The 17,836-nt window shown below is 38.5% G+C and overlaps 1 protein-coding gene across 1 annotated transcript in view; it reads right to left on the bottom strand.

Moving 5' to 3' along the window:
* Positions 1 to 7,854: 7,854 nt before the first annotated feature.
* LOC128695530 (oxytocin receptor-like) overlaps positions 7,855 to 17,836 on the bottom strand; it is a 19,139-nt gene continuing 9,157 nt past the window's right edge. Inside the window, exons 2-3 of the mRNA XM_053786208.2 lie at positions 10,154 to 10,266; positions 7,855 to 8,044 (exon numbers count right to left, since the gene is read on the bottom strand). Of these exons, the coding sequence (XP_053642183.1) occupies positions 7,919 to 8,044; positions 10,154 to 10,266 (239 nt within the window). The 3' untranslated portion in view covers positions 7,855 to 7,918. The remainder of the gene's footprint in view (positions 8,045 to 10,153; positions 10,267 to 17,836) is intronic.

The raw sequence follows: 17,836 nt of genomic DNA, 5'->3' as shown, positions 1-17,836 counted from the left end.
ACAGATGAAGGTTGTCTGGTGATGAAGAAAGATGAAGGTTGTCTGGTGGTGAAGACAGATGAAGGTTGTCTGGTGATGAAGACAGATGAAGGTTGTCTGGTGGTGAAGACAGATGAAGGTTGTCTGGTGGTGAAGACAGATGAAGGTTGTCTGGTGATGAAGACAGATGAAGGTTGTCTGGTGGTGAAGACAGATGAAGGTTGTCTGGTGATGAAGACAGATGAAGGTTGTCTGGTGATGAAGACAGATGAAGGTTGTCTGGTGGTGAAGACAGATGAAGGTTGTCTGGTGGTGAAGACAGTTGAAGGTTGTCCAGTGATTAAGAAGACAGCTTCAGCAAGCGATCTGATAAATACTTGAAGACAGAGCTGGAAGAAAGCACCTCAAGAACAAGATGTAATAAAGACGAGAAAAGAAGAGCTGCATAAAAAGACGTTAGCGACTTGCGTGTAAGAAAAGCTTTACTTATCACAAGCTCTATTAGTTATAATACTCAGAAAGAAATACTAAACCTGTAAGGGGTCATAGAGAGCTTTGGAAGTTAGTTCTGAGAGAATGGAGGGCAGTTCTAATGCGCTGGTTCAAGAGCCCTTCAGCGGCAAGAGCCCCATCCCCTACCTCACCTTGATCCCTCCATCTGGTGTAACTGGATCACTGAGTGAAGGAAGCTATGTCCACAATTTAGCTGACGTTTTGGAAGGTAACACCAGCACTTAACACTGCCTAAGTGACACACGCTCTTACTTTCCCTACTTTCTACTACCTCTACTAGTTTCTATTACCACTACTACGTCCACTTTCTACTGCTCCTACTACTACTACAACTTCCACTACCAGCATTAACACTACTTCCTTTTCTTCCTCTCTTGGTCCCGTCCCTGTGACCCCTCACCTATACATACTGGCTCCCTCTCGTGTGTCAGTGTGACTTTGTAAAGGTTCCAGGTCAGACCAAAACTTCGTCAGATGCTTCTATGGGTTATTTGTGTACTTCTTGCAACTGTCAGAGAGGAGTCACAGAATGTAAGATTTGCACCCGCGGAGTCTCGGGCTCGATTCCCGTTCAGTTTTACATGAATTTGCTAACATTAGTCCACTATGACTTCCTCCTTTTCTTGAGTACACACACACACACACACACACACAGTCATAGAGTTGTCAAGAAGTGGAACAATCTAGAAAGTGATGTAGCGGAGGCAGGATCCATACAAAGCTTTAAGAAGAGGTACGATAAAGCTCATGGAGCAGGGAGATAGTGGACCTAGTAGCCACCAGCGAAAAGGCGGAGCCAGGAGCTGTGAATCGACCCCTGCGACCTCAGACAGGTGAAATAGGCGAGTGCACACACACACACACACACACACACACACACACACACGCACACAGGATGTTCCAGAGATGGGACACAGTAACAAGGGGACACAGTTGGAAGTTGAAGACACAGATGAATCACAGGAATGTTAGGAAGTATTTCTTCAGCCACAGAGTAGTCAGGAAGTGGAATAGTTTGGGAAGCGATGTAGTGGAGGCAGGATTCATACATAGCTTTAAGCAGAGGTATAATAAAGCTCACGGTTCAGGGAGAGTGACCTAATAGCGACCAGTGGAGAGGCTGGGCCAGGAGCTTGTTCTCGACCCCTGCAACCTCAACTAGGTGAGGTGAGTACACACACACACACACACACATGTGCCAACCTCTATTTCATATTCTGAAAAAAAAACAATAGCCTCAGAAATAAATATAATGATTTAGATAGCTAAAATTCTAGATATTTTCTCCACAAAACAATTCACCATTTTTTCTCAGATAAAGTGGAGTACAGGACACAGCCGGCGCTCCCCCTCTGGATCGTCACGTTGAGGCGCTGCAAGAGAGAAAAATAGAGCTTATTACTTCCCTCTCGGCATGCCGGAGAAAGCAATTACATATTTTTCTTGAGTCTGGCCTAAGTTTGCGAGACAAAGTTATAACATCAGCACAAGTCGCTAATATGTAGTTGGGCTTAGTTTTGTAGCAGATCAAACTCGCGGAGAACTTGATTACGCTTGATTGTTCTCCTGCGTAATACACACGGGGGGAAAACTAGACCAGGAAAAAACGGAACGGAAATAAATACGAGAAGGATGTGGAGAGGAGCAGGAGGATAAAACATTGGAACAGGAAGATAAAAGTGGAGAAAGGTTAGGAAGAATGAGAAGAATTCTTAGGAAGAGAAGTATTATAAGACGAAAGAAGTAAGAGGAGAAATAAGAGGATAAGAGCAAAAAGTTACCTCAAAGAAAAGCAAAATACACCCAAAAAAGAAAAAAAGACTGCCAATCTAAAATAAAATGCTTAAGTAAAAATCGTCTTTAAACAGAACAAGTGTTACCTGACACGGGTCTCAGTTATATGATGACCCACGGCTGGAGCTTTAGGTCATCTGACCGAGACCTTCCACAGGCTTCTTTTTTTTTTTCTTTTTAATAGTTAAAGATTAGCCGGTATTCTCCCGGCCCGGGCCTTGTCCAAGTGGTGGCCCGGCCTTGGCTCCCTCTTTAGGGAGTGTCTGAGACCTAAGTCTCCCATGGGAGGAGGCACAAGTACCTCCTCATCTTTGGGACCAACTGTCCCCAGGCCTAGCCACAAGCTAGGCCTCTCTGGTCTGCCATCCCCGCCCCAAGGGGGCTAATGGGAATGACAGTCCTATGAGATAAAAGCTCGGGCTCAGGCACCTACCCTACCCTAGAAGGGTTAGGCATGGTGTCGATCTTCTTTTTAATTGAAGAACTTAATATTAAATCAACCAAAAAAATAAATAATTTTTTTCCCTCAGTTAAAATGCAAGTATTTTTTTTTTATGTAAGACAGGCGCTCAAAAGTTATTTCACCATATACACTTTTTATGTTCAACAAAGTTCGTAAGCCTGGAATTTAGATAAATATTGTAATTCACTGGAAAAAACGTTTTAAAAAAATATTTTTTTTTAATATGAGAGAGTTTGCTTTCAGCTGATACTTAACTATTTTTTAGTAGCAATGTTTGATAAATTCTGTTGAATTATTATAAGAAAAAAAAACGCTGGATTGCCGTGTTTATAATAATAATAATAATAATAATAATAATAATAATAATAATAATAATAATAATAATAATAATAATAATAATAATTATTATTATTATTATTATTATTATTATTATTATTATTATTATTATTATTATCTGGCTTGCAAATTAAGTTACCACTAACTTTCCAGTAAGTTAATACAATCTACTACAGTTTAACTCTACTCACCCGTGGATAGCCTATATATTAAGTTTATGGAATATATATTAAATATTGGAAGGGTATATACACTGAAAGGTGTGTATCAGTGTATATACATTGAGAGGTGTGTATCAGTATATATACATATATATATATATATATATATATATATATATATATATATATATATATATATATATATATATATATATATATATTGAGAGGTGTGTATCAGTATATATACAGTGAGAGGTGTGTATCTCTCATTGTATATAACCAATGAGCGACCTGTAATACAGAGGTGACCTGTGACACAACAGTGACCTGTAATATAACAGTGACCTGTGACACAACAGTGACCTGTGACACAACAGTGACCTGTGACACAACAGTGATTTGTAATACAACAGTGACCTGTGAAACAGCAGACCTGTGACACAACAGTGACTTGTGACACAACAGTGACCTGTGACACTACAGTGACCTGTGACACAATAGTGACCTGTGACACTACAGTGATGTGTGACACAACAGTGATTTGTAATACAACAGTGACCTGTGAAACAGCAGACCTGTGACACAACAGTGACCTGTGACACAACAGTGACTTGTGACACAACAGTGACCTGTGACACTACAGTGACCTGTGACACAATAGTGACCTGTGACACTACAGTGATGTGTGACACAACAGTGACCTGTGACACAACAGTGACTTTTAATACAACAGTGACCTGTGACACTACAGTGACCTGTGACAACAGTGACCTGTGACACAACAGTGACCTGTGACACTACAGTGATCTGTGACACAACAGTGACCTGTGACACAACAGTGACTTGTAATACAAAAGTGACCTGTGACACAACAGTGACCTGTGACACAACAGTGACCTGTGACACAACAGTGACCTGTGACACAACAGTGACCTGTGACACTACAGTGACCTGTGAAAACAGTGACCTGTGACACAACAGTGACCTGTGACACTACAGTGACCTGTGACACAACAGTGACCTGTGACACAACAGTGACTTGTAATACAAAAGTGACCTGTGACACAACAGTGACCTGTGACACAACAGTGACCTGTGACACAACAGTGACCTGTGACACAACAGTGACCTGTGACACAACAGTGATCTGTGAAACAGCAGACCTGTGACACAACAGTGACCTGTGAAACAGCAGACCTGTGACACAACAGTGACTTGTGACACAACAGTGACCTGTAATATAACAGTGACCTGTGACACAACAGTGACCTGTGACACAACAGTGACCTGTGACACAACAGTGACCTGTGACACAACAGTGACCTGTGACACAACAGTGACCTGTGACACAACAGTGACCTGTGACACAACAGTGACCTGTGACACAACAGTGACCTGTGACACAACAGTGACCTGTGACAGAACAGTGACCTGTGACACAACAGTGACCTGTGACAACAAAGGCACCAGCTGCAACTCCTCTGGTCTAATTAACGGTAATGTCCTTCTTAGGTAGTCTGTAATTACATTGATAATGGGATTTAAGAAATGGGAATGTGTGTGTGTGTGTGTGTGTGTGTGTGTGTGTGTGTGTGTGTGTGTGTGTGTGTGTGTGTGTGTGTGTGTGTGTGTGTGTGTGTGTGTGTGTGTGTGTGTGTGTGTTCTGCGGACAGTCGTGGGATGAAATAGGTGGGTTTGGGAGCTTTGGTTCAACCTCTACAGTCAAAACAAACTCCATATTCTCTTTCTATATCTATCTATCCATCTATCTATCTATGTATCTATGTATTTATGTATCTATGTATCTATGTATCTATGTATCTATGTATCTATCTGTCTGTCTATCTATCTATCTCATAAAAAAACTGGAGAATACAAACTAAGCAAAATTTTTCACTTCATTTATTATCATCATAATAATCACCATCAACACAATATATACAATCACAAAAAAAAAAAAAATAGATTCTCATCCACGAAGGCTGCCTGAAGAAGGCTCGTTCTGCCTTCATAATCCGGATTGTTCCTCCCCCGTACACGAATCCGGATTAGGACAAGCAAACGACGAGCATTACAGTGGTGTTATATAGACTGATTACAAAAAACAAGCTTCAGTGACCCTTTGAGAAAATAGGAAGCAGGTTAATATGCCCAGCAGAGTACAGTTGAGTACATATTTGACTCTCACGGCACAATTCGTAAGTACAAACACAAATTATTATTTTTTGGGGGGGTAATATTTACAGTGTTTTTCATTTTGTAAATTATACATTAACACAAAATTCGCATCTATCCATTAAAAAAATATTCATAGTGAATTATGTAATCATATATATATATATATATATATATATATATATATATATATATATATATATATATATATATATATATATATATATATATATATATATATATATATATATATATATATATATATATATATATATATATATATATATATATACACTACAGTAATATGCAAATCCCAGCAGGTATACTCACTATACACACCATCAAGTATACTCACTATACACACCATCAAGTATACTCACTATACACACCATCAAGTATACTCACTATACACACCATCAAGTATACTCACTATACACACCATCAAGTATACTCACTATACACACCATCAAGTATACTCACTATACACACCATCAAGTATACTCACTATACACACCATCAAGTATACTCACTATACACACCATCAAGTATACTCACTATACACACCATCAAGTATACTCACTATACACGCCATCACGTATACTCACTATACACACCATCAAGTATACTCACTATACACACCATCAAGTATACTCACTATACACACCATCAAGTATACTCACTATACACACCATCAAGTATACTCACTATACACGCCATCACGTATACTCACTATACACACCATCAAGTATACTCACTATACACGCCATCACGTATACTCACTATACACACCATCAAGTATACTCACTATACACACCATCAAGTATACTCACTATACACGCCATCAAGTATACTCACTATACACACCATCAAGTATACTCACTATACACACCATCAAGTATACTCACTATACACACCATCAAGTATACTCACTATACACGCCATCACGTATACTCACTATACACACCATCACGTATACTCACTATACACACCATCAAGTATACTCACTATACACACCATCAAGTATACTCACTATACACACCATCAAGTATACTCACTATACACACCATCAAGTATACTCACTATACACACCATCAAGTATATCCTGTCTATAAAAGCCACTTTTGACAGTGACTCAAAAATCCATTAAATATTTTTCCCTCAGAAGAAAACGGAGCAAAGAAAGACACACACACACACACACACACACACACACACACACACACACACACACACACACACACACACACACACACACACACAAGTGATGTGTTGATGAGAAATGATGTAGTGGAGGCAGGATCCATACATAGCTTCAAGAAGACGTATGATAAAGTTCATGGAACAAGAAGAGTGACCCAGCAGCGACCTGTGAAGAGGCAGGGCAAGGAGCTGTGACTGAACCCCTGCAACCTCAACTAGGTGAGTACACACACACACACCAAAACACCGAAGGATTGTTTTAGTGTCACTTTTTATACAAACACTATGAAATATACACATTTTAAGATTTTTCAATAAATCTGAAGAGAAAAAACTCACAAAAAACACATTTTTGATAGTTCTGAAAGCCTATCAACTGGAGGATAGGCCTATACACGGGTCATTATAGGTCAGAAACCACCTAGATGCTTGCACTAATTATATCATTAACCTTAAACATTCATTTTATACAAGGAACGATCCCGTAGGCTCAGGTTCAGTTTTTTTCTACACGTGCAAACATGGGTTTTAATATATAAATTTCAATGAATGTATATAGACCGGAATATACATGTAAATATAATGAAATGCCCACGGTAACGTCCTTGTAGCATATTGGTGCCCATGGTAGCGTCCCCTAGGACACAGTGGAGTTTGTCGTAGCGTCAGAGGAGCATACTGATGAGCATGGTAGCGTTCCTAGAGAATATAGAGGTCCCTGGTAGAGTTCTAGCGCATGGAGCCCCTGGTAGCATCGTAAAGTATGTTTGAGCAGTTTGGAACCCCTGGTATCGTCATAGAGCAAGTGGAGCCCCTGGTAGCCTCCTAGAGCATGTTGGAGCTCTTGGTAGCCTCCTAGAGCATGTTGGAGAACCTGGTAGCCTCCTAGAGCATGCTGGAGCCCCTGGTAGCCTCCTAGAGTATGTTGGAGAACCTGGTAGCCTCCTAGAGCATGCTGGAGCCCCTGGTAGCCTCCTAGAGCATATTGAAGCCCTTGGTAGCCTCGTAATGTTGTAGCCCCTGGTAGCCTCCTAATGTTGGAGCCCCTGGTAGCCTCCTAGAGCATGTTGAAGAACCTGGTAGCCTCCTGGAGGATGTTGGAGCCCTTGCTAGCCTTCTAGAGCATGCTGGAGCCCCTGGTAGCCTCCTGGAGCATGCTGGAGCCCCTGGTAGCCTCCTAGAGCATGTTGGAGCCCCTGGTAGCCTTCTAGAGCATGCTGGAGCCCCTGGTAGCCTTCTGGAGCATGCTGGAGCCCCTGGTAGCCTCCTAGAGCATGCTGGAGCCCCTGGAAGCCTCCTAGAGCATGTTGGAGCGGGTTGTGGGTTGTTTGCTGGCCTCGTGGAAGCGACGGGGATGGCAGTGTTCTTGATCACCGATGGAGATGTTCTCGTTTGAACGACTGGGAGCCAATCCGAGCACCACCTGCAGCAGTGAACAGGTGAACAGAATGAGAACTGAGCAGCTGAACAGGCTCTACGGTGGGCAGCTGAAAAGCTGTAGGGTGGGCAGTTGAACAGGCTGGAGGGTGGGCAGGTGAATAGGCTGGAGAGTGAACAGGTGAACAGATATATAGGCTGGAGAATGAACATGTGGATAGGTGAAAAAAAATAATATGCTAGAGTGAACAGGTGAACAGTCTGGTAGAGCTTAATAACATCTTTAATAAGAATAACTATGAACAGAGTGAACGTGTAACTATTTGAAGTTAACAACAGAGAGAACAACTAAGCTGCCTAGGAAGAACAATCTGAACAACGAACACACGATAAAGGAAATTAAATGTTCTCTTTCTATCTCCTTTCTGAACTCTTTATCAGCTCAGGAATAAAGCATAAGAAGACTTCGTACACGGTGAACATAGTGAACAATTCCATTAACTTAATCATCCGCAGCAAGAACAAAAGGGAGGAAGCAAAGCTTTGTTCACGATAACAATGCTTGCAGAAAGAGAGAGAGAGAGAGAGAGAGAGAGAGAGAGAGAGAGAGAGAGAGAGAGAGAGAGAGAGAGAGAGAGAGAGAGAGAGAGAGAGAGAGAGAGAGTTAATACGAGAGCGCTACAGCAAGGACTGGATAGACTGATGCAGTGGTCAGAGAAGTGGCAGATGCCGTTTATTATAGACAAATACGAAGTTCTAAGCCTTGGAGGGGAATATAACCATGACACTTACAGACTTGATAATGTAAATCTTAATCACTCTAAATGTGTAAAAAATTTAGGAGTTCTGGCTAGCTGTAATCTAAAGCCAAGACAACAGTGCGTAAATGTTCGTAACAAAGACTAGAGTCCTCAGGTTATACTTAAAATAACGCTATATATCACTGGTAAGGCCTCATTTAGATTATGCTGCGCAATTCTGGTCACGGTATTACAAAATGGACGTAAATGCGCTGGAAAAGGTAAAGAGGAGGATAACAAAGTTGATCTCATGTATCAGAAATCTTCCCTACTAGGATAGACTGAGGGGCCTGAATCTGTACTCTCTAGAAAGGCGTAGAATTAAGGAGGATATAACTGAGGTGTATACATGGAAAGCAGGTATAAACAGAGGGTGAATAAATAACGTGCTAAAAATCTAACCAAGACAGGACTCGCAGCAATAGAAGCAAGTTAGAAAAATTTAGATTTAGAAAAGATATTGGAAAAAACTGATTTTGGTAATAGAGTTGTGAACGAGTGGGTGTTAGACCTGCCCAGCATGGGCCAGCAGGCCTTCATCAGTGCTCCTTCATTCTTACATTATTATGATATCCTGATATCTGGCAAGTATAACATACAGTACAGAGCGTCGCGGGCCGGTAACCCCCCCCCTTTGAAAAAAACAACAACAGGAATCCTTTAGGACCTAAAACTGGCAGACAGTTTGATAAAACAGTGTATTACACAGGTAAGTGGAGAGGTCTTCCAACTATGTTAATAAACCACATCATTATTTCTTGTAAACAGATGCACTTTGGCTGTCAATCATCTTTTATTATTATTATTATTATTATTATTATTATTATTATTATTATTATTACTGCTGTTAATGTTACTACTATTGTTACTAATTTCATTATTATTACTAATTTACTGCTACTAATAATATTATAAATATTATTTTGTGTGTGTGTGTACGTGTGTGTGTACGTGTGTGTGTGTGTGTACGTGTGTGTGTGTACGTGTGTGTGTGTGTGTGTGTGTGTGTGTGTGTGTGTGTGTGTGTGTGTGTGTGTGTATGTATGTGTGTGTGTGTGTGTGTGTGTGTGTGTGTGTGTGTGTGTGTGTGTGTGTGTGTGTACGTGTGTATGTGTGTATGTGTGTGTGTGTACGTGTGTATGTGTGTGTACGTGTGTGTGTGTACGTGTGTGTGTACGTATGTGTGTGTACGTGTGTGTGTACGTGTGTATGTGTGTGTACGTGTGTATGTGTGTGTACGTGTGTGTGTGTACGTGTGTGTGTACGTATGTGTGTGTACGTGTGTGTGTGTACGTGTGTGTGTGTACGTGTGCATGTGTGTGTACGTGTGTGTGTACGTGTAAGTACGTACTTACCCGCAGCTGGTTGAGCAGTGTTCCACTGAAGAGGAGGTATATCCAAGGGTTGGTACAGCTGTTGAGTGACCCTAGCAACATGCACACCACAGTCACCGGGTTAATCGTCGACACTGCGGAATTTCAACATGTTAATCTCGTGTTATTACCATGTTAAACCCATGCAACAAAGGTTAAACTGTGCTCCAGCACTTAACATCACTTCAAACAAAATTTTAACCTTATTAAACCATGTTATTCATGTTACAACACGTCCTGTCAATGTTAAACATTCTTAAGCCATGTTACTTCATGTTGCGACAGGTCCTGTGAATGTTAAACCGCCTTCAACCATGTTATATCATGTAACGTCAAGTCCACTAAATATTAAACCACCTAGAATCACGTAACATCACATCTCGTAAATGTTAAACTTCCTTAAACCATGTTAAACCAAACGAACACAACGCCCAGTGAAAATTAAACCATATTTCATTATATGGAATAAGAAAAAAATAAAAAAAAAACTGTCTAGTTAAATCATTCTAAATTACAAAACATCAGGTGCAATGTTAATAAAATTTCGATAAATTAATAAGTCGTTAACAGTCAACTGTAATTAACACACTTAATTACAATAGCTGGAAAGTGTATCTGTAATTCGATTTGAAAACGTAAATTGCAAATCGGTGGAAAATCATATATGCAGATCAGTGGATAATCACATATGTAATCGTATGTGCAGTTCCAACAACGCTCTGTAAACCTCAGTGTTGTAAATTATCCACTGTAAATTGTGTAAAATAAACTGCTTACTATAAATAAATAATTGTAAATTATACAGTAAAAAAATATAGATTTATGCAATGTAAATTGTGAGATTGATTGTTGTAAATTACACACACACACATACACACAAGCACACACACACACACACACACACACACACACACACACACACACACACACACACACATACACACACACACACACACACACACACATACAAACACACAGGGGCCAGGAGCTGAGTCTCGACCCCTGCAACCACAATTAGGTGAGTACACACACTGCATGATTGTAAATTGTAAATAGGTATAATTTACGACATATATTCCCTCTGTTATTCTTTTTTTTCCAACTGACAGGTGTCGACAGGCGTTATTAATGAGGCTCAAACAATTATTAATGAGGGTGTTAAATTATTCTCATTATTAAAGCAGATCCAAATGTAAATGAGATGAGATTTTAGAATCTTTATATATATATATATATATATATATATATATATATATATATATATATATATATATATATATATATATATATATATATATATGTATATATATATATATATATATATATATATATATATATATATATATATATATATATATATATATATATATATATATATATATATATATATATATATATGTCGTGCCGAATATGTAAAACTGGTCAATTAGCAAGAACTCATTTAAAATTAAGTCCTTTCTAAAATTTTCTCTTATACGTTTAAAGATATGTTTTTTTTAATTAATGTTAATGTAAAATTTTTTAATTTTGCTCCAAAAGAATCTTAGAAAACTTACCTAACCTTATTATAACAAGAACAATTTATTTTAGCCTAACCCAACTAAATATATTTTAGATTTGTTTACAATAATTTAATACTAAACAAACACAGTGAAATATATTTTTTTCGTTAGGTTCAGAATGATTTTGGCGAAATTATTGCATACACAAATTTTCACTTGTCCTATATGGCAAGATGAGCGTTGCTATTTAAGCCAAGATCGCAAGTTCTGCCTATTCGGCACGACATATATATATTAGTATTAGTAGTAGTAGTAGTAGTAGTAGTAGTAGTAGTAGTAGTAGTAGTAGTATTAGTAGTAGTAGTAGTAGTAGTAGTAGTAGTAGTATTAGTAGTAGTAGTAGTAGTAGTAGTAGTAGTAGTAGTAGTAGTAGTAGTAGTAGTAGTAGTAGCAGTAAGCAAACAATAATGTCCTACCTATTTGATAATTTCTTCCTGGCACCGTAACTATCTTACTTAAGCAAATCTCTGGCACTGAAAATAGTCCACATACATAGAAGAGCCTCCATTAATTACACTCTGGAGGCCACGAGTCTGCCTAATGAATCTAACTCTCGTTAACCTCGGTAATTGCTCTTCATTAATCGACCGGGGAGGTTGGGCAAAGCGTTCGCGTTTTCCCAAAGGGAATCCCGGATGCGTTTTGCTTACGCAGGAACGCTACTAGGGCGAAAAGAGCGGACGGAAACGTGGGCAAGAGAAACGTTTCGCTCTCTCTCTCTCTCTCTCTCTCTAAAAAAAAGACCTTTGTCTTCGCCCCGTGAAGAGCTTCACTCCTCGCCCCGTGTAAGATTTCATCATCGCTCTGTCTAGAGCTTTTCCTCCTGTATAGAGCTTTACCACAGCTCTGCAAAAGATCTTTGCCAATGCTGTCTACTTTATCGCAGATGTGTAGAGCTTCGTTGTCGCTCTATGTAGAGCTGAATCATAGCTCTGTGTAGAGCTTTATCATCACTCTGTGTAGAGCTTTATTATCACTCTGTGTAGAGCTTTATCACTATTTGTAGAGCTTTATCATCACTCTGTGTAGAGCTTTTTCACTGTTTGTAGAGCTTTATCATCACTCTGTGTAGAGCTTTATCACTCTGTGTAGAGCTTTATTATCACTCTGTGTAGAGCTTTATCATCACTCTGTGTAGAGCTTTATCATAATTCTGTGTAGAGCTTTATCATCACTCTGTGTAGAGCTTTATTATCACTCTGTGTAGAGCTTTATCACTGTTTGTAGAGCTTTATCATCACTCTGTGTAGAGCGTTATCATCACTCTGTGTAGAGCTTTATCACTCTGTGTAGAGCTTTATTACTCTGTGTAGAACTTTACCACTCTGCGTAGAGCTTTCACAAGCTCCCTCCGCACTTCTTGGTTTCAACATATTTCACTTTTTATCCCTGTCTCTAAGGACGAAAATCCCCTCAAATCCGGGAGGAAAAAAGACCCTCGAAGCCCGACAAGTATTGGAAAAGCCTTCCAGGCTGCCCTCGTTAAGTGTGGATAACCAATCCTTCCCACGTTAACCTCCTTGCAGAACCGATCCTGCCATCGTTATCATCCCTGCAAAGCAAATCCTTCACTCGTTAACGCCCTTGTAGAGCTAATCCTGACCTCGTTAGCCTCCCTGCAGAACCAGTTCTACTCTCGTTAACCTCCCTGCAGAACCAGTTCTACTCTCGTTAACCTCCCTGCAGAACCAGTCCTACTCTCGTTAACCTCCCTGCAGAACCAATCCTACTCTCGTTAACCTCCCTGCAGAACCAATCCTACTCTCGTTAGCCTCCCTGCAGAATCAATCCTACCCTCATTAACCTCCCAGAAGAATCAATCCTACTCTCGTTAACGTCCTGTAGAACCAATCCTACTCTCGTTAACATCCCTGCAGAACCAGTCCTACCCTCATTAACCTACCCGAAGAACCAATCCTACTCTCGTTAACCTCCCTGCAGAACCACATCTACCCTCGTTAACCTCCCTGCAGTACCAATCCTGCCCTCGTTAAGCTTGAATAACCAGTTACCGACTAATTCTGTGCCGTTAATAATTACACTGATTCACCTCAAGAAGCAATTAGGAAAAAACTCTGCATTAAAGTTTACGTTATGTCCTCGAAACTTAGTAAGTAAGAGAAACAGTTCGCAGTTAGGTACTGGTTAGTAATTTCTTGATCTTTTTCTAGTGTGAAATACTAACCTCGTATGGTGTGGATTATTATTATTATTATTATTATTATCATCATTATTATTATTATTATTATTATTATTATTATTATTATTATTATTATTATTATTATTGTTATTATTGTTATTATTATTATTATTATCATTATTATCATTATTATCATTATTATCATTATTATCATTATTATTATTATTATTATTATTTTTGTTATTGTTATTGTTATTGTTATTATTATTATTATTATTATTATTATTATTATTATTATTATTATTATTATTACTGTTATTGTTATTTTACCATTATATTTTATATTATTATTATTATTATTATTATTATTATTATTATTATTATTATTATTATTATTACCACCAATAGTATTATTATTATTATCATCAATAATAAGGATACCAATAATAATATAATCAGTAATAAATATTCTACAATTACTACTATTAATAATAATAATAATAATAATAATAATAATAATAATAATAATAATAATAATAATAATAATAATAATAATTATTATTATTATTATTATTATTATTATTAATAGTAGTAGTAATGGTAGAATATTTATTACTGATTATATTATTATTGGTATCCTTATTATTGATGATAATAATAATAATACTATTGGCGGCAATAATAATAATAATAATAATAATAATAATAATAATGAAAATGATAATAATAATAATAATAATAATGAAAATGATAATAATAATAATAATGACAACAATAACAATCATATTATTACAACTACTAGATTCACGAAAAAGCTCTAAACCCACAGGGCTATTAAGCCAAGAGGGTATGTAAGTCACAAAGGACCGGATCAACTCTTGATGCTCTGGTTTGAACCTATTTGTGATGCTAATCAATCCTTCTGGATTACATTGTTAAGCTATCGTCGTTAGTCTTATAGAAACTCTTGTTATATCGCTAGACTTCGTTAAATCGTTATGTGTTTTATCGTACGTTATATCGTTTGTCTCTTTAACCGGAGCTCATCGTTACTCACGAATAATTCCGCAAAACTATAAAAATTGCAATATATATATATATATATATATATATATATATATATATATATATATATATATATATATATATATATATATATATATATATATATTCCAAGCTTAGATACGTTGTTAACGTATCAAAGCCTTTGTTAACTATATCTAACTTTGAACTCTAACTCTATGCTTGCATAACTTAGCTCTAACACATGATATAATGTTTCTGGGATGAAATGTCAACATTATCAGAATTCATGTAGTGGATCCCCCGGGGTAGTAACTGTGTATGTTAATATTTACCCAGGGTCCTTCCTCTCCCCTGTGTTTCTGTTTCTCTCTTGTTCTCCCTACGATGTTCTCTCCCCTTTTATTTCCTTCTTTCGTGCTTCTTTCTTTGTACTGCGTTCCTTTTTTCTTCCTTCGTTTTTTTCTTCTTCCTTCTTTACTTATTATTACTATCTTCTTTGTTTCCTTTTTTTTTACTTCTTTCAAATTTCAAGATGCTGAGGGGTGTAGAGGGGAAAAATAATGGGATAAGGGGATGATAGGAAATTAGGGGGTTGGAGAGGAAAGGTAAGTAGAGGGAAGAGAGATGAGAGTGGATAGAGAAGAGGAGGGAGGGTTAGAGAGAGGAATGTAAAGTGAAAGGGAAAAGCAGGCTTAAGTTTCAGTGATGGGGAGGCAGGAGAAAGAGAGGAAAGGAAAGGGAAGGGGAAGTAATGGCTGATAGTGGGAGCGAGGGGGAAAAAGGAAAAGGGAAGACAGAGAGGAATGGAGGGGTGACACAGTAATCCCCGGACCAGCACGGTGCATCAGGCAGGACACACGCTGAGTTTATATATATATATATATATATATATATATATATATATATATATATATATATATATATATATATATATATATATGTGTATATATATATATATATATATATATATATATATATATATATATATATATATATATATATATATATATATATATATATTGCAATTTTTATAGTTTTGCGGAATTATTCGTGAGAGACGACCGACTTGTTGTATGTGTGTGTGTGTGTGTGTGTGTGTGTGTGTGTGTGTGTGTGTGTGTGTGTGTGTGTGTGTGTGTGTGTGTGTGTGTGTGTGTGTGTGTGTGTGTGTGTGTGTGTGTGTGTGTGTGTGTGTGTGTGTGTGTGTGTGTGTGTGTGTGTGTGTGTGTGTGTGGTTTTAAATCCCCAGGACGTATGACGCAAAAATTATTGTAGTGAAACATGGGTTGTTGTGTCCGTAGACTATCAAACAAATACAGTTTTTTTTTTGTACTTCTCTTTGAAAAATCCTACAGCGATAAAACAAGATAGACTCTCATATACCTATCAGCTTAAAAACCAGTTTTCTGACCATGAAAAAAACCCACATGAGAATAAACCATCAGAAAATGATAGCTATACTAGAATAAACCGTACAGTCGAAAGAATTACATTTCTCTCAAATACATCACCTCCAGCCCACACAAGACGGAAATGATGGCAGTGATGTATTATATGCCCTCTTAGGTCCTCCTAGCGGCTCCTAGGAGCGAGCACTGACAGCTAGGAAAGGATATCTTCTACACCTCAAACACAGTGTTGTTTACACGCTGCCTTCCCTCCAGCACAATCACATCAACACAAAAGCAATATCGTTTGTCAAGACCATTTGAGCGTTAAATGTTTTGGCTTGTCGGGTATTTGTGTATATCACGAATGTGAGCTTAGCAAGAAGCTGAGTTTAGCAAGGAGATGAGCTTAGCAAGGAGCTGAGTTTAACAAGGAGATGAGCTTAGCAAGGAGATGAGCTTAGCAAAGAGATGAGCTTAGCAAGGAGCTGAGTTTAGCAAGGAGATGAGCTTAGCAAGGAGCTGAGTTTAGCAAGGAGATGAGCTTAGCAAGGAGCTGCACTCAGCAGAGAGCTGATCTTAGCAAAGAGCTGAAATTACCACAGAGCTGAGCTCAGCACGTTACTTTTCGTACCGGCATTGACATTACATTATTATTATTATTATTATTAGTAGTAGTAGTAGTCGTAGTAATAGTCGTAGCAGTAGTCGTAGTAGCAGTCGTAGCAGTAGTCGTAGTAGTAGTAATAAGCTTCTAGAATAACTTTTAATCAAACGGGAAAAGGCATTTGCATACGCAACACTATAAAATTTAATACAAACGATATAGCATGAGGATTTCTGAGAGAAATTAGCATACATACATGAGAATAACTTCCACTGAGCTTGAAATGTAACCTGCTCTCTGAGGAGCTTAATACAACAGGCGTACACAGATATACATAGACAGGCACAGAGGAATTTATACTGGTATACATTGCCTGATGGTGGCTAGTGTTCTGAGAAGAGGGGAAGAGGGTGTGTTGATGTTGATGATGAGGTGTTGATGTCGGTGATGGGGTGATGATGTTGGTGATGGGGCGTTGATGTCGGTGATGGGGTGTAAATGTCAGTGATGGGGTGTTGATGGTGGTAATGGGGTGTTGGTGTTGGTGATGGGGTGTTGGTGATGGGGTGTTGATGCTGGTGATGGGGTGTTGATGTTGGTGATGGGGCGTTGATGTCGGTGATGTGGTGCTGATGTTGGTGATGGGGCGTTGATGTCGGTGATGGGGTGTTGATGTTGATGATGAGGTGTTAATGTCAGTGATGGGGTGTTGATGGTGGTAATGGGGTGTTGATGTTGGTGATGGGGTGTTGATGCTGGTGATGGGGTGTTGATGCTGGTGATGGGGTGTTGATGTCGGTGATGTGGTGTTGATGTTGGTGATGGGGCGTTGATGTCGGTGATGGGGTGTTGATGTTGATGATGAGGTGTTAATGTCAGTGATGGGGTGCTGATGGTGGTAATGGGGTGTTGATGTTGGTGATGGGGTGTTGGTGATGGGGT

This window comes from Cherax quadricarinatus, chromosome 42 (genome assembly GCF_038502225.1).
Source record: "Cherax quadricarinatus isolate ZL_2023a chromosome 42, ASM3850222v1, whole genome shotgun sequence".
NCBI lineage: Eukaryota > Metazoa > Arthropoda > Malacostraca > Decapoda > Parastacidae > Cherax > Cherax quadricarinatus.
This window is presented reverse-complemented; position numbering and strand designations above follow the sequence as displayed.